This window comes from Macaca nemestrina, chromosome 10 (assembly GCF_043159975.1).
Source record: "Macaca nemestrina isolate mMacNem1 chromosome 10, mMacNem.hap1, whole genome shotgun sequence".
Classification (NCBI taxonomy): Eukaryota; Metazoa; Chordata; class Mammalia; order Primates; family Cercopithecidae; genus Macaca; species Macaca nemestrina.
The window spans coordinates 13399498-13417947 of record NC_092134.1 but is presented as its reverse complement, the minus strand read 5'-3'; the positions used below and the strand labels follow the sequence as shown (position 1 = coordinate 13417947).

The 18450-nt window shown below is 44.1% G+C and overlaps 1 protein-coding gene across 9 annotated transcripts in view; it reads right to left on the bottom strand.

Annotated features, from left to right (window-relative positions):
• Positions 1-18450, bottom strand: part of LOC105494878 (citron rho-interacting serine/threonine kinase) — a 195409-nt gene that overhangs the window by 99618 nt on the left and 77341 nt on the right. For all 9 annotated transcript variants that reach the window (XM_011763857.2, XM_011763808.2, XM_011763815.2 and 6 more), the window contains exon 10: positions 18228-18411. In XM_011763857.2, the coding sequence (XP_011762159.2) occupies positions 18228-18411 (184 nt within the window). The remainder of the gene's footprint in view (positions 1-18227; positions 18412-18450) is intronic.

Below are 18450 nucleotides of genomic sequence, written 5' to 3'. Positions count from 1 at the left end.
GCTGGTCTCAAGAGGGAGCTGGGGTAGACAAGTTGGCTTGATGCACTTGCTATACAACTCTTAGGAAAATATCACAAAAATAACATAGGATGCCCTCTTGAGAGTGGACCAGAAGGATGCTCCCCCCACAGAAAGGAGAAAGTTACCCACACTCACCTATGTAACTCATGCACTGTGCCCAGAAGCAGTTAATTATGGGCAGAGATGAGAGAGAGATTCCAGGACAGCTGCCCTTAGTGGTTGGTACACTGGATATGAACACTAGGATTGGTGAAAGACAAAGCCAGAGCAACAGTGGCCAAAGGTTCTTATGCACAGAGAGATGTGGCAGAGCCCACCGCTACTACCGGGCCCATCTTTGTTGCCCTGGTAACGGGGTTGCGGAGGTGGCTGTCAGTGACCACTCAGATCTTACCAGCAGGTGCAAGTTCTGCTTTCTGCTGCCCCAAACTACTTCCCTGACTAAAAGAGGTCAGTTCCCTGCAGCAATGCAAAACACCTCTCTTCCCGCAGCTCCTGACAATGACAAGGGCTGGCTTGATAGTGCTGACTTGCTGTACTCCAGTGACAGCTTTCCACACTAACACTGTAGGACAGCCAAATGAGTCAACGCCCAGAGTCATGCTCCTCTGATCAAAATCTCAGGCTGGGCACAGTGGCACATGCCTACAATCTCAACACTTCGGGAGGTTGAGTCAGGAGGATCACTTGAGGCCAAAAGTTCAAGACGGGCCTGGGCAACACAGCAATACCCTGTCTCTATTTTAAAAAATACATAAATAATTTTTTGAAAGACAGTCTCACTCCGATGCCCAGGCTAGAGTGCGGTGGTCACAGGTCACTGCAGCCTCAACTTCGCGGGCTCAAGTGATTCTCCTACCTCAGCCTCCCAAGTAAGTGGAACCATAGGCACGCACCACCACATCCCAGCTGATTTTTGTATTTTTTGTAGACACAGGGTTTCTCCATGTTGCCCAGGATGGTCTTGAATTCCTGGGCTCAAGCAATCTGCCCACCTCAGCCTCCCAAAGTGCTGGGATTACAGGTACCACACCCAGTCATCTCTATAAAAAACATTTAAAAATGAGTCGGGCATAGTGGCTCATGCCTCTAGTCCCAGCTACATGGGAGGCTGGGCTGGGAGGATCGCCTGAGCCCAGGAGTTCAAGGCAACAGTGAGCTATGATTGTACCACTGCACTCCAGCCTGGGTAACAGAGCAAGACCCTGTCGCTTAAAAAAAAAACAAATAAATTTTTTAAAAAGAAAAATCTGACCCCTCCACTGACTAGTTATTTGACCTCTCCAAACCTCAGTTTCCTCAATTGTAAAATGGGCATAATTACCAACCTAATTCAAAGAGTTCTTGTAAGGATTAAATGAAATAATGCAGGTAATGCCCTCAGCACAGTGCCTGGCACATTGCAAGTTTCAATAAATGTCACCTGTTACTACTGTCATTGTTGTTTTTTCCATTACTACCCATGCAATTTCATAAATAGTACATGCCTCATGGGCCTAAAGCAATCACTTAAAATGGTAAAACTCAGGGGGCTGAATTTGCTCTGTGCTATTATTCACATTAAAACAAATGGTGATTATTCATAGAAATGGGCAACAGGGATTGGATCCAGAAATAAATGTTTTTAAAAATCTTACTTTTGGCTAGAAATTTTAACCAAGTTCTACGCTTCTCACCAGCCTGTTTTCTACCTAAATGTAGCCAACACATACACACACACACACTCTCACTCTCTCTCTTTTCTTTTTCATATAAGATGAAATGCTTGGCATGGCCTTGAGGAAAATTCCTTTGCTCTTTCCTTTATTCCTAATCGCACCTGGGTGGGTGGGCTAGAGAACAAGACCCAAAACACCCAGGGAGGGAGTGAAGATCCACAGACTGTGTTCCTGATCCTTCAGAGATCAAAAGTCATCCACATGTCACGAAGTCACACACAGAACATGCATCAGGGATGACAACACAGGTCACAGCTCCTTGTCCTTAAGCACACAACTAGCACCCTTTTAAAAGAATGATGACATAGGTGCATGATGATAAGTAGGATGTCTGTGCATAAGAACCTTTGGCCACTGTTGCTCTGGCTTTGTCTTTCACCAATCCTAGTGTTCATATCCAGTGTACCAACCACTAAGGGCAGCTGTCCTGGAATCTCTCTCTCATCTCTGCCCATAATTAACTGCTTCTGGGCACAGTGCATGAGTTACATAGGTGAGTGTGGGTAACTTTCTCCTTTCTGTGGGGGGAGCATCCTTCTGGTCCACTCTCAAGAGGGCATCCTATGTTATTTTTGTGATATTTTCCTAAGAGTTGTATAGCAAGTGCATCAAGCCAACTTGTCTACCCCAGCTCCCTCTTGAGACCAGCAGAAACTATTTATCAACTGGCAGTTTACGTAACCTCTCTGGGCCCCAATTTCCTCATATAAAATGAGGATAATAAATCATATCTGCCTCATAGAGTTGCTGTGGGGAGTAAAGAGTTCAAATATATCTGTCAGTGAAGGAAAACAAAAACAAAAACAAAAACAAAGAGTTCAAATATATCTAGCATTTAGACAGAACCAGGTATGCAGCCAGTGTCCAATAGGTGTGTGAGTTTCTGTGGCCACTGTAACAAATGACCACAAACTTAGTGGCTTAAAACAACACACATTTATTATTTTACAGTTCTGGAGGTCAGAAGTCTAAGATGAGGTCAGGCGTGGTGGCTGAAGCCTGTAATCTCAGCACTTTGGGAGGCCGAGGTGGCAGGATCACTTGAGGTCAGAAGTTCCAGAGCAGCCTAGCCAACATGATGAAACCCCGTCTCTACTGAAAATACAAATATTTAAAGTGTTTAAAGTGTTTAAAGTGCACTGCTGTGGGTACAAAACAGATTACTTTTTCACCCCCCACCGAAAAAAAAGAAAGGCACTTTTAGGTCAGTTATCAATGGGCCCAGAAGTAAGGAGACGTGCAGCCCCCACCCGCCAGCACTCAAAGGAGACCATGAGACAGCCCTCCTCACCCCAGGTCCAACCCCTTTATTCTGCTATTCTATGTTTGACAAATGCTCACTGTTTAGAAGTTCTAAGTACAGCAATTAAGAGCTCTTCAGAATAAAGGTGCTAAAGAAATCTTTTTTTTTAAGAATAAATAAACATCGCATCTAAAAAAAAGCTAGAGTAAGAATGCTATGACTAAGCTGGGTGTGCAGCAACAATCCCATAAACAATCATGCAATTGGAGGATGAGGCTGGAGAGTAAAGGTTATCAGGCTTCCTGCACCTTCCCTGGTCCTCAATGGAGGTACACATTAGAATCGCTTGGAGACCTTTTAAAAAATACCAGATGTGTAGGCCCCATTCAGACCAACTAAATCAGAGAGTCAGACAAATTTGGAGTGTGGCCCCGGGAAGCAACATTTGTATTAAGCTACTGAGTGATTGTAATGCATAGACAGGATTAAGAACCATGGTGCTAATTAGAAGAAAGTGCTTCTGATTTAGGGTCTAGCCACTTAAAACTCATTGTATGACCATCCCCAGCATTTAGTTCCATGTGGCATTTTAGCCAGACCATTTGGTACTGGTGCTTTTTCGTCACTCTTTGAGTAAGAACCCAATTTTGAAACTAATGGTGGTGGGCTATGAATTTCAAAACAACGTACAGGTATTAGATAATGATTAAAGCCTATTGCCCCCAATGTTAATAATTCAGTTAAAAGATACCATTTCCATGAATTTCTATAAAAGAAATATACTACAGAGAGACATGGCTCAATTTAAAATGTTTATATTCTATTCATTTTTCATATAGACATGGGGCAATTCAATCTCTAGCATCAATGGTAAGTTCTCAGTATGTATTTCTTGAGCACATATATCCTCCCCAACAAATATTCTGAAATATTACAATTTTCTTCTTTTTCTAAGATTTTCTTTTCTTTTTTTTTCTTTTTTTTTTTTGAGATGGAGTCTCACTCCGTTACCAGGCTAGAGTGCAGTGGCACGATCTCGGCTCACTGCAACCTCCACCTCCCAGATTCAAGCAGTTCCTCTGCCTCAGCTCCCAAGTAGCAGGGACTACAGGCGCGCGCCACCACGCCGGGTAACTCTTTTTTTTTTTTTTTTTTTGTATTCTAGTACAGACAGGGTTTCACCATGTTGGCCAGGATGGTCTTGTTCTCCTGACCTCATGATCCACCCGCCTCGGCCTCCCAAAGCGCTGGGATTACAGGCTGAGCCACCATGCCCGGCCTGTTTTCTAAGATTTTTATTAGCCATCCTTCTGACTTTCAAAGCAACTGCAAGTGATTGCCGATAACTGCATTATGCTAATATTGACCATAATATAAATCATAGCTTGAGAGGTTCGATCAAAGACTGGCCTGAGAGCCACCAGATACACCAAATATTATTGCATATTACATTATAATAATATCACATACATATTATCACATATATATTATTACCAAATATCGCCCTGTCCCCTTCAAGCAGCAAGTCTGCTGGTCTAAAATTATCCCGAAAAGTACCACTTCATCACGCGTAGTATTATTTAAAGAGCTGATACTATCACTGCTTTAAGGAAAGTTTGCAAGAAAAATCCTCTAACTGGTTGGAACTCTAAAACGATGGGCAATGGGGTGCAGGGTTGCAGTAAAGAAACTATCTAATTATGAAGTTCTGTTGACCCTGGAATGGGACAGAGTCTACCTGTTTATTAAAATGTCTTCCAAAATTTTTCCTTTGTTCTCAAAATTCTCAAACTTCAACAAATTTGTTTTAACCACCTTCTCTGAGCGTGTGTGTGTGAGAGAGACACACACACACAGAGAGACAGAGACAGAGAAGAGAATATAAAAGCCCTGTGATCCCCATGAGAGATACCTGCAGACCAGTGGTTCTCAATCGGGGCAATTTGGCAATGTCTAGACATTTTATTTTCATGACTAGGGGTGCTATTAATATGTAGTGGGTAGAGGCCAGAGATGCTGCTCAACATTCTACAATCCACAGGACAGCTCCCACAACAAGAATTATCCAGCCCAAAATGTCAATAGTGCCAAGTTGAGAAACTCTGCTGTACAGGCTATTAAGGAAGCCACAATTCCTGTCCTCAAGGAAGGAACAATCTAGGAGAGAGAATTAATGCCACGACCTTTGTCATCAGTACAAGTGCTCATTTATTGAGCACGTACTCTGTGTCAGGCACGTGTTTAGTGCTTCACGGATTACTTCACTGAGTCCTCCACACAATCCTATAAGATGGGTGTTATTAATGGCACTAAGGAGGGGCTTGCCTCCTACCACGTTACCATGATTTGTGCAGGGGTGCCAGGCAGTAGAACCCCAGTTCAAAGCTAAGGCTCTGTAACCGAACAGTCATGGCTTCAAATCCCAGTTCTGCTACTTCTTGGCAAAATGGCCTTGGACACACTCAAGAAAAGTGCTACAGAGACTCAGAGGGGCAAGGTCATGGAGGAAAGGGAGAATGGAACATGTGAGACACAGTGACCTCCATCCATGACTGGCTGCACTCGGTGCTAAGAAGCTGACTCCAAGCCTGAGCCCAGGACAGCTCTGGGTACCCAAGAACATCCACATGCCAGGTTGGTTCACAGCCACCCCAGGAAAAGCTCACCCCACAAGAGCAACTCTCCTTCCCTCACTTTAGGGTTCAGGGGAGTAATTAGGTGGGAAGCAGGGTAGACATTAGAAACCCAGGGCAGTTCATGCTCTGGGCTCGACAAGATGCAGTACAATGAAGATGCTAATAAAAGAACAAGCAGCCTGCCCACACGTTGCTTGCCTACTCCTGGCCACATCTTGGATACACAGCCAGTTATCCCCATGGAGAGAAAAGGCACTTCTGAGCAGCGGGTGCACGCAGCCACCCGCCCACACACAGCAGTGCTGTCTCTTCAAGCACGAAGCCAAGTTTGGGTTTTCCTTTTTCTCCAGCTTCTATTTTCTAGAAAAATTTACTCTGAAATCAACATCTCTTCCTGATATACACATCTGCTTTATAATTATAGAAGCCCAAAGAGTATTAATAGGGATAATGGTATATGACACAGAAGAAAGAGTGGACTTGGTCATTACCGCTATAACAGAAGACATGTTTTCTTAAAACGTATTAGATGTGACCTAAAAATTGCTTTACATGTAACCTCAACATTTAAGTGAACATGATAAAAATGCAGTTTTCCCAATGATGTGCCTGTAAATAATCCATATAACTTTGTTAAAAAAAAAATCACTTCATAGGGCTATGAATAGAATATTGCATATCAAAAGAGAATACAATGTGTACTCCATCCTACAAGCAAGGGTATGTGTTGAATACTCTCTAATCACTACTGCGATGATTAAGTTCATGCTTAAGCATCAAGCCATCCATTTATTCCCTTAGGAATAGGACCCTATGCCTGCAAAATACGCCACCAAACCACAGATAACACATCAGATCACAAATCCCAGATGTTCTTGGGATAACCAAGGATGGTAACTTGAAGCTAAAATGAGGGGACTCCAAATTAGCTCAGCTGAGGGCCCCACCTTTAGTGCTGGCCAACAGCACTAAAAATACATGCAACTGCAAGATGTGATACACTGCAAAAAGTAGAAAACTCATCAGCATTCTGTTTCCGAAAATATACTGGCTTTTAAGATTGAGCATTCTGAAATTTGTGAACTTATTTTATTTATTTGTTTGTTTATTTATTTATTTATTTTGAGATGGAGTCTTGCTCTGTCGCCAGGCTGGACTGCAGTGGTGCGATCTCGACTCACTGAAACCTCTGCCTCCCAGGTTCAAGCCATTCTCCTGCCTCAGCCTCTGGAGTAGTTGGGACTACAGGTGACCACCACCATACCCAGCCAATTTTTTTGTATTTTTAGTAGAGACAGGGTTTCAACACACGTTGGCAAGCATGGTCTTAGTCTCCTGACCTCATGATCCACCCGCCTCAGCCTCCCAAAGTGCTGGGATTACAGGCATGGGCCACCGCCTCTGGCCTCTGAACTAATTTTATAAGTACACTTAAAAATACACAATGGTGGCCGGGTGTGGTGGCACGCGCCTGTAGTCCTAGCTACTCGGGAGCCTGAGGCAGGAGAATTGCTTGAACCTGGGAGGCGGAGGTTGCAGTGAGCCAATATCGCGCCACTGCACTCCAGCCTGGGCGACAGAGGGAGACTCCACCTCAAAAATAAAATAAAAATAGCGGCCGGGCACGGTGGCTCAAGCCTGTAATCCCAGCACTTTGGGAGGCTGAGACGGGCGGATCACGAGGTCAGGAGATCGAGACCATCCTGGCTGACACTGTGAAACCCCGTCTCTACTAAAAACTACAAAAAACTAGCCGGGCGAGGTGGCAGGCGCCTGTAGTCCCAGCTACTCGGGAGGCTGAGGCAGGAGAATGGCGTGAACCCGGGAGGCGGAGCTTGCAGTGAGCTGAGATCCGGCCACTGCCCTCCAGCCTGGGTGGCAGAGCGAGACTCCGTCTCAAAAAAATAAATAAATAAAAATAAAATAAAATAGGCTGGGCGCGGTGGCTCACGCCTGTAATCCCAGCACTTTGGGAGGCCGGAGGCGGGCGGATCACAAGGTCAGGACATCGAGACCATCCTGGCTAACACAGTGAAACCCCGTCTCTACTAAAGAATACAAAAAATTAGCCGGGCGTAGTGGCGAGCGCCTATAGTCCCAGCTGCTCGGGAGGCTGAGGCAGGAGAATGGCGTGAACCCAGGAGGTGGAGGTTGCAGTGAGCCGAGATTGTGCCACTGCACCCCAGCCTGGGCGACAGACCAAGACTCCGTCTCAAAAAAAAATAAATAAATAAAAAATAAAAAAATAAAAAAATAAAAAAATAAAAAAATAAAATAAAATAAAATAAAAATAAAATAAAATACACAATGGTGCCCATCAGGAACACTTGGAAATATCAAAAACACTATTCTCCTAAAGACAGTCAGAGTCTGTCTAGCTTTGGGGCACCCCCCGACACAAACACACATACACACACACACAATATATTTATATATATACCACACACACACACATACATACTGACACACACCACACGTACTTATATACATACACACATATGCACTCACACACACAACCAGCAGTGGTCTCTAGTTAAATTAGAGCATTTGCTTTGAAATGATTAATATGTAGCTCTAGAATCATTTATCAAAAATCATGCTATTAATAAAACAATAGCTACTCCCATGATTTTTAATTCAGTTCCCACCTCTAAGCCAGTGCCCCACTTTGCAGGTTAATTTCATTGCCTCTCGCCTGGATGACTGCAATAACCACACTTACCTCCCTGGATCCAACTCTTGTCCCTCACTATCCACCCTCCACACAATGGTCAGAGGCACCCTTTGTGAAATAAGACCCAGATATTCCATGTCCCTATTCAAAATCCTGCAAAAGTTTCCTACTCAGTGCAATTTAGAGCAAAGTCCAAACCTAAAGGCCCTGATGACCTCAACTCAGACCACGTTCCTTGTGTATCCTTAAGTTCCCCCTACCCAAACATGCCCTCTGTGCACTGAGCACCCATAGGTTAGTGGCAGCCTCAGGACCTTTGTCCTTTTTTCCTCTCTCCGGAGTACTCTTCCCACTTATTTCTGCTAACCGACTCCTTATTGACATTCTGAAAGAATGCACTCCATGTGGGCAGGGATGCTTGCTTCTTCGCATTCACTGTTACTTCTCCAGTGCCTAGAAAGTGCTTGGCACATAGTAGGCTCTCAAACAGCCGAATGAATGAATGAATGAATGAATGAATGAATGAACGAACGAACAAATAAATGAATGTGAATCTGCCCCATCATGTAAACTCCACGAAGACAGGGATTTTTGTCGCATAGTCAGTGCTATATCCTAGCTTCTCGAACAGCCTCTAGGACCTCAGAGCTGCTCAGTGTGGGCTTAAAAGCTGTGTCACCTTGGGATGCAACTCAACCTTCTTGAATAAATACTCACGCTCAGCTCAGAGAACCTTTCCTTGGGGACCCAGTCTAAAGTGGCCACCCCCAGGCAGTCCCAATCCCAGTTCAGATTCCTTCAGAGCCCTGACCACCGTCTGCAACTGCCTCACGTGTGCACAGTAGTTATTTCTCCTTTGTTTCTCCCCACCAAATCCTAGCTTCTTGAGAGTAAAGACCTTACGTGGCTTGCTCAGAGTTGTGCCTTAAGGACTAGAACAATATATTTGTTGAGTGAATGAATGGATGAATGAATGAACGAATGAATGAATGAATGGTGTGCCAGTACTTCTGTGCCCCCACGCAGCCAGTTTAAAGGTCACCATGGGATAAAGGAATCCAAAATGAGAAGTGTGCTGCATGTATGCTGGCATGAAAAAGCTTTCCAGCACCTGCAGTAGAGACGCCCAGCATTGGTTCTGAGACAGGAATGTCACAATGACACACAGACTTACCCACCCAGGGGATACCCAAGTGCTTCCAAGGTGGGTGGGAGCATGTGACATCTAGGCTGGGAACATGCACACTTCCCACTGGCACTGGATCCTACCAGAAGCCTGGAGAGCATTTTATAGAAAGTGCAGGTTTAAGTGATACATCACAGACTCCATTCAGAGTAAAAAATTGGATGGAGATATTAGGACATCTGTCAGGCCCCCCACGTGGAGCTGGATTCTCTCAATGGGCAGAAACCAGCAAGATGCCTTTATAAGGTGGAAGCAGGGAGAAAAAGAGAGTTAAAAGCACCCCATACCCGTCCTCAGACCTAAATAACAGTAACAAATATGAAATGAACACTCACTCAGATCATGGCACCAACACTAAGTGCGATTCGTGTTCCCATGGCAAACCTATCAGATAGGTGACCTTATACCTTCCACTTTACAGATGAGGGAATTGTGGCTGAAAGCAGTTAAATGTCTCATTCACACAACAAGCAAGGGGTGAAACCCAGAGTTGAGCCCACGTCTATCTGATTCCAAAGCCTGGACTTTGAATGGGTATGCTACAGTCAGTCCCAAAAAAATAACGTTTATATCAGCTCTAAAGTTAAAAGTTGAGCTAGGCATGGTGGCTCACACCTGTAATCCCAACACTTTGGGAGGGCGAGGCCAGTGGATCACTTGAGGTCAGGAGTTCAAGACAGGCCTGGCCAACATGATGAAACCTGGCCTCTACTAAAAATACAAAAAAAAAATTAGCTGGGAGTCATGGCAGGCGCCTGTAATCCCAACTACACAGTAGGCTGAGGTGCAAGAATTGCTTGAACCTGGGAGGCGAGGTTGCAGTAAGCCGAGATTGTGCCACTGTACTCCAGCATGGGCAATAGAATGAGACTCTGTCTCAGAATAAATAAATAAATAAATAAGTTAAAACTGGGAAAAGTTGGCCACCCTCTGCCAGATGTGAGCTGAGTGAACCTAAGAAGTAACCCAAGCGTCATGATCATCATTTTCTTTACCTGTAAAATAATGCGTTATTGCTGGGGCTACGTGAGAATGCTTGTCAGGCACTCAGAATAGTATCTCGAAGAGTAGATTCTCAGTGAAACTAATTCTTTCACCTTTATTATTAGACAAGTCCATAACTCCTGCATAATCTAGCAAAGTCATGACTCTTAGAGGCAGGATAGGTAGTACAGTGGTCTAGAGGCAACCAGATACTGCTCCAAGTCTTAGATTTGTTTCTACCTTCAGAACCTCAGGAAAATAATCTAACCTTCCTGAGTCAGTGTCTTCATTTGTAAAATGGGGATAATACCAGCTACCTCGTAGAGTTACAGTGAGATTGTGAGGATTTAATGAGCTAATGCACATAAAGTACTCACATAGTTCTGGGAATACAAGAAGTGCTCTACAGAAAACAGGTTCCATTAGCAGTTGTCTAAACTGTGCAGAAGGAATTGGTATAATCCCTGGCCATTTTAGTCTAATTCAATTCAACAAATGTTCACTGAAGACCTGCCAGGGGCAAGGCACTGTTTCAGGCAAAAGAAGGAAGACCTGGTCCTGTCCTTAATGAGCCTTGAATAGCTTGGCCAGACAACACTATTGAAGTGATTCAGTAGGCAACAAGAAGGAGACACAAATGAGAGGGCAGGCTGGGGTCTTGGCATACCAGGACTGAATACCAAGTTCAGGAGCAGCCATTAATTCTGAGCACACTGGGATGCTGTTGCAGGTGTAAGCCGGCGAATGACATCATCCAACCTATGCTTTGGAAGAATTCCATCCTTTGTGGAGAATGGATTACAGCCAGGAAAACCAGAGGCAAGGGAATCAGTGAGGAGGCTACTGCAATAGTCCAAGCAAGAGTCCATGATAGGTGTCAGTGAGGACAGAAAGATGGGCATGGATGCAAGTGTCATCCTAGAGGCACCACTTGGAGAAATTGGCAACTGATGGGATGGCGGGGGAGGCAGAAAAGAATTTACGATGACTCAGCTTTCTTGCCTAGAAGGGTAGGGAAGGTGGTAGTTTCTTACATAAAATGAGGAAGCCAAAACTAGCACCTAGTGGCTTACTGAGGGAGCGAGTGGGTCTGTCTATGTAGGAAGGGAACAGAGGAAGGGATGGTGAGAAACTGGTAAAACATCCTGGTGATGAGGAACACAGTGTACGACGGGAGGAGGCCAAAGGGGTTTAGAACTAAAGTCAAGGAACTGAATGAGATCACCAAGAACCAACTAGAAAGAGAACTGAGGATGGAACTTGAGGGGATGGTGCGTACATTGCAAGAGCCTGACGGCAGCCACAAAAGAGTGAGAATGACAGAGAGGTAGGAGGGAAACCAAGTGTCCATAATACAGAAGAGAAGAAAGTAGAAGGTTGTCCCGAAGAAATGCAGTAATTAATGGTAACACGTGCTGAGATGGAAATCACCAGATTTGGTGGTTAGGTACAATCAACGGCTTCTGAGACAGTCATTTCAGTATCGTTGAAGAGGTGGAAAAAAGAGGTGTTGAGTGCAGGCTCTTCTTTCAGGAAGTTTGTCGGAGAGAGGTCAGGAGATGAACAGCAAGCAAAGCAAAGAGAACTGGGAGAAATTCACGTAGGCAAAGGAAAAGTTGCCAGACTGGCGCAGAGCTTGGGAACATGTAGCGCCATTTAGTCAATGACTGTCTTCTTAAGGGATCCCAGGCAACCATGCAAATTAGCATGTGTAGGCCAGCAAAAAACACACTTGACAGATCTTCTGGAGCCTAATCTTCAGGACTGGGCTAGGATTGTCTGGATTAGATTTCCTCAAGGTATCTTTAAGACAAATGAGAAGGCGGTGGAATGGTCCTGCCAGGGCTGCAAGGCAGGCACGCACAGTCTAAATAGAGAACAGAATAAGGCAAGTAGGAGAACAAGCTGTGCTTGACTAAGAGAAAGAAGAAATTGAATGAGCAAGAGGAGAGGAGAAAATCCAACACAACACACAGAGGCGAATGTTAAACATCTAATCCAGAAAATGATGGGATGGGAACAAAACAAGGCACTTGACAGCAATAACCATGGGCAGAAGCTAGTTAAGGTTTTTGAACTTGTTTGGGAAATAGAGCAGATGCATGCCTTCGTGTACCAGAGAAGACTCTGTTATTGCTGCTATTTAAAAAATCAAATTGCAGGCAAGACTCTTTCCAATAGGGATCTAGGTAGCAAACACAAGGACCAAGAGCCTTTGGCTGGAGGTAGAAAAGAAAACACTTTTTAAGGGAAGATCCTCCAGTCTCCAAGTATTTCATAAAAAGGAAACAGGACTGATAGGAGAGTTCAGGCTGTCTTCCACTGGAATCAGCCATCCCAAGATAGATGGGAGGCAAACAAAAGTACAAAATGTAGATGTAAATAGACATAAATGGTAGAGTCATCAACAAAATGAGAGTTGCAGCCACAAAAATGATTTAGATGGATTAACCAAATGCTTATTAAGCAACTTATGTATGATCAGCCTGAAGATAAGGTGGAGAGTAAGGTCAGTGCAGTTTCCTCTCTTTCCCGAGCTTAAGCTTTAGCAAATAAGAACATTCAGGGAAAGAGTATATACACGTGGGTTTATGTATGTGCATGGGCACACACACACACACCAGATAAAAGTCTCTAAATGAAAAGAGGAAAAAATCTGAGAAATCTAAGAGCTATACAGTCTACCTACTCAATAAACTCACGGAGACTGAAAATGAATCCCAGCATTTAGACCTGCCTGTCAGCTCCCATCACACCCTGCCCCAACCTCATCATTCATGATTCACAAATGGCTTCTGCTTCTGACAAGCACATGAACCCGGGTACCCCACACAAATTTCCTAACTTTTCCCATCTGTGGTGTTTATACCCACAGGGTTCAAATCTCAGCTAAGTCACTCAAAGCTACATAACTTTAGGCAAGTTGCTTGATCTCACCACGCCTCAGTTTCCTCACATGTAAAATGAGAATAATGATGGTACCTTCCTCTTGGGCTGGTTGTGCAATTTAAATGGGTTAATCTGTGTAAAGTGGTTGGAACAGAGCCTAGTACGGAGTTGGTGCCCTGTAAGGATGGGCTGTTTTTGGCACCCTGCCCTCCTGAAATTCCCCCTACCTTCCTCTCCACTGATCCAAATCCACTGTCTTTTTAAAAAGCCAACCCAAATATTTTACTTTCCATTAGTATGCTTATAAGCCCAGTCCCAGTACACGTATTTACTGCTCCAGGAAAACCAGGATGAATAAGACCCAGTCTTGCCTTGAGATCACAGTCTACCTGGGGGAATGGACAGACATTCCAAGGAAGACCAGCAATGATCTTCATTGCCGATGAATCAGTAATTTAACAAGCACTGTGAATTGGCATTACTCATTAAGTGTCCCTCATTGGATTTTGCCTTACTCTCCTAACTCCCAAAGATGTCCAATTTGTACCATGATATTCTGCTGCAATGGTGTTTGCTTTGTTTTCTCTCAATTGTTTCAACATAACCTGCTCTGACTTGTTTAACTTGATCGAAAGGTACCCATTCTGGGACTGGACCTTCTAATTCTGTTCCCCAATCCACTCCTCCCCAACAACCACCTTTTACCAACAGGTATTTGGCAACTGCATATTAACCCTTTGTAGTTGGTCAGAACAGTGAAGTGTCTCTAGCAGAAAAGTCCCAGGGCCTGGGAAGCTTGGTTTCCAATCTGGTATGACTTTGGACTACCTAATCATTGCTGAGTCCTTTCCATATTCTCATGGTGTATATAGAAGGACACTATACATACATGGACTAGTGTATTAATAATAACAAAAATAACAACAGTGAACGTTTATCAAGGTTTCATGTGCCAGGTGCTAGACCAAGTGTTTTACATATTTCATGCATCCCCCCAAAAGTCCTGTAAGAAAAGTATCGCTGTCACTCCACTTCACAGTTGAGGAACCTGACATGTAGAGAAGCCCCAATAGAGCAAGGAAGAGACACCAAAAACTGGTTCTCCGAAAATTTGGGAAGCAATGGCAACAGCCACTCTTCCTTCCTCCATGGTGTTTGAATGGCTGGATCCATCACTGTGTCTTCAGAACCACCCAAAAAGAAAAGAAAAATCCCTGAATCAAAAGGAAGAGAACGCCGCTTCCTAAAAACAGCCTACCCAGACACCATCTTTCCACAAATTCCAGCCCCATCAAGATCCCATTACCCTCAATGTTCTCCAACTCTTCCAAAAGCATACAACCAGCATGTTTAAAACAAAAACATAAAACCAAATGATTTTTACCTTCTACAGCAAGTTTGTCCAACCCATGGGCCCGGGGGCTGCATGCAGCCCAGGATGGCTTTTAATGTGGCTCAAAATTTACAAGTTTGTAAGTTTTCTTAAAACATTATGAGGTTTTTTTTTTTTTTTTTTTTTTTTTTTTTAGTTCAGCAGCTATTGTTAGTGTATTTTATGTGTGGCTCAAGACAATTCTTCTTCCAGCGTGGCCCAGGGAAGCCAAAAGATTGGACACCCCGTTTTAGAGTTTATACTTATGGTTTGCAGAAATGCACGGCTTCACCAAGAACTTAAATGAGGCAGTGCCTCAATCTAGAAGGAAAAACCTAAAGAAATGTACCCCTCGCTAACAGGGGAAGGAAGAGAGCTGAGATCTTTTTATTTTTAAAACTTTAACATGCTGTTTCTTGTTACTACCTTACTATTGTCAAGTTTAAGCAAAGAAAGGCTCAGAGGAACAGCCAGGCATTCAGCGTTTGGGGATTCGGTTTGGGTTCTTGCTGGTTAAAAAGGAAAAGAGGCACCAGACAGACACTCACTCTCCAAGACTAACTTCACCATAACCCCACCCCAAAGACAACCAAACCTAGTTCTCTAGAAACTCTCTGGCTCCCACCAACTCAAGCTGTAAGGAACTCCCACTACGCCTCAGCCATTGAAACGCTGTCATCAAGATTCTTGCTCAGCCTAAAATAATGATGTACTCAATGGCTTAAAAATAGTCTGGGGTCCCAAAATAAGGATCCTAAAAAATGAGGAGTTATCACAGAATTTAAATCATTCTCACTGCCAATTTCTCCACGAAAACTCCTCATTCATTCAGCTCCACCTCTGAACATTTCATTCAATTCATTGGTAACAAATCCGAGGTCAATTTACCTAGCACAGTACAGCAGCATCTGCAATTTCCTCAGTGGTGTGAAGAATGAGTAACAGTACAGGTAATCAGTGTGTATAAATAATAACCTGTGATGCTGAAAACGGTGAGAAAAGAAAAAGAAACTCAGGAAGAAACACAGGGTCGCTGGCGGCAAAGGTGGTACCCCCAGAAAATGTCTCCCCCTCTCTCCAAGTAAATGTTGTCAATAAAACTGCAGGAGCTGCTAAGTAATTTCATCACTGCCTCTCTTTTATTAGATTTCTAATTAATTACAATCTGATATGTCCAGGGTCATCTACATCCAACAGGTGGATGAATTTCTAAAATGATGCTTGTAGGTATCACCCACACGGTTGCCGACAGCAGAGTAGCCAAGTCCAATAGCAACATCACATAACAAGACGCAAGATGAAAGCAAATTTTTTGGATTCCAACCCCGTTGCCAGCTTTGAAAAAACATTAAAGTTCCCCAACAACAGGAATACTCTGATGCCATCATCCAAATAAGAAATACACAGTTTTATTTGCATGGACCTTTTGTGAAATAAGAATCTTATTAAACATTCTCTTGGGTCAGAAACAGCAGCTCGTTTTGTACTCTAAGGATATAGTTTAAACTACCAGAGGTGAGAAAGCACATCTTCAAATACAATAAGCAATATAAACACTTCTGGAGGAAAAGATCATGAGTAAATTAAATCAACAAATATTTATCGAGTGCCTCAGCCTTAATACTGTGATGTCCCTGTCAGAGAGCTCCCTAAACTGAGCTTTCTGTGAGAAACAGAAAGATGTCATTCGAGTCTTCCCGAAAAATAAGCAATTAATCATACACTGCTTCAGATTAATTGCAATGCCTAAGATCTCCCACATCATTCTGCCTTTTCCCCTGAAATCTAACTCCCTCGAATCCTCCCTGGCCTTTCAGATCACTGACTAATACCCAAAGCAAGCTTGCATTCTGACCCAGCCAGCCCACTGCTAACCAGAACTAGAACTCTCCACACATGTCCTTCCAGTCTGATGTGTGACCTTCAGTGTGCTGCGTGTGTCAAGGTTATGCTGCCCACTAACCATGCATCCTTCAGCATCAGGCCTCTACTTCTGCCCTGCTCTTTGATGCCAATGGCAAAACCTCCCAATCCTGCTGAGCCATTTCAAACCCATCTGATGGCACATTCAACAGCTAGTTAGCTCTCTGCCTCTACCACCACCATCCAGACTGCTTTGGGGTTGTGGAGCAAATCAGACAGAGAGGCACATCTAACACTACCAAAATCCAACCCGAATTTGAAACCCAGCCCCCAGGGAGGGGATCAAGAAAGACAACTTCAACATCTTGCAACATAAAAACCTCTCTCACATTCAACCACAGCCCACGACCTTATTTCATATCAAATGCCCAATTCCCCACAATACTCTGAAATCTTTTCAGGAACGTTACTGTCAAAATAGCACCCATGGGGAGACACCATCCAGGAACCAACATAACATCCCTATAAATCAATATCTAAGCTACAAATACCACAAGGAGGGAAAGATGCTGCCAAGAAGAATATCAAATTCTGCTCGTCTCCTAAGTGGGCAGCAACTAACCCAACATTACCCTCTGAGAACCTGAAAGTGCAGGGACCAGGGTGGCTGGGGAATAACACCACCAGTCCCAGATCTTCTGGGGAACTCACTCCTCTGAAAACAGAATGTCATTGTATCATGAGAGAATGAGGCAAGATACTGACCTCCCACATCCACAGAAGCTACTGCATTTTACAGAAATTCCAGGAGGCTCCTGGAAGCCTGGACCCTCTAATTCCAAGTGCTATGTTAATGTATTTTTCAATAGCTTTTATGAGAATGGAGAAAGACCTACCAGGTCAAGAGGTTTACAGTGATATTTATATTTCAATTTTCTAGTCTCCTGTTTTTTTCCCCCTATGAAGCCCAGTTTCTGTGAATCAATGACTCGGCTACATCACACTCCCTCCTGGTGGCTCACAGTAACGGGGCTTTCTCTGGCCGCCAGCGCTCTACCAGCTCAGAGAGGCTCAGCTGCCAGATCCCTGATCTTGCAGCATACTTGGAGAGGAGCCGAGCACCATCTCTCTGCTAGAGCTCTGGTTCAGCCACTTGCAGCTCAGTTAAACCCATCAGGAAACCTCTAGCTTATGAGACAAGGTTTTTAGGATTCTTTCGATACAGCCAAGATAGCAACCCCCATCCACCCACTTGAGAGACAGATACATAGATGGTTAGAGAGATGGGCAGCTCATCTTAACTCCTGCACATTTCTCCTTTGACCGGGGATCTGCACTGCTGGAAATCTCGCACTGTCTCCCCTCTAAAGAAGACCAAAGATTGGAAAACTAACCCAAAGTACCCAATTGACAATTATGATACCACAGACAGGAACAGGTACCTTACACACTGCAAAATGAGAATATTAACAGGCTACCCCCGCAAAGCCCTAACAGGTAGACTGCTTTCCCAATGCAGGCGACTAGCAGCTTCCCTCCACTGTACTCCCCCCACCTATTTCCCCACCCCCCACCACCACCTTTGGCTCCAAAAGCCTTGCATCAATGCAGGTCCCCTTAAAAAGTCAAACGTTCACTTACTCAGATCTACCAAGAATCCCCAGTGCCTTGCTGTACGAAAACCCCACAAACGGCAGTTCTTCACCCAAGAAACCTGAGGGGCTCAGCTGGCACGGAGAGGATGAAACCCACGAATTCTTCTCTGGTTCATCAAAATTGGAGGTGTCATCGTCAGACTTGAGGGTGGGAACGAAGGGGGGAGGAGCTGGTTAAAGAAAAACAAGAAAGGAGGGGGGGAGGAAAA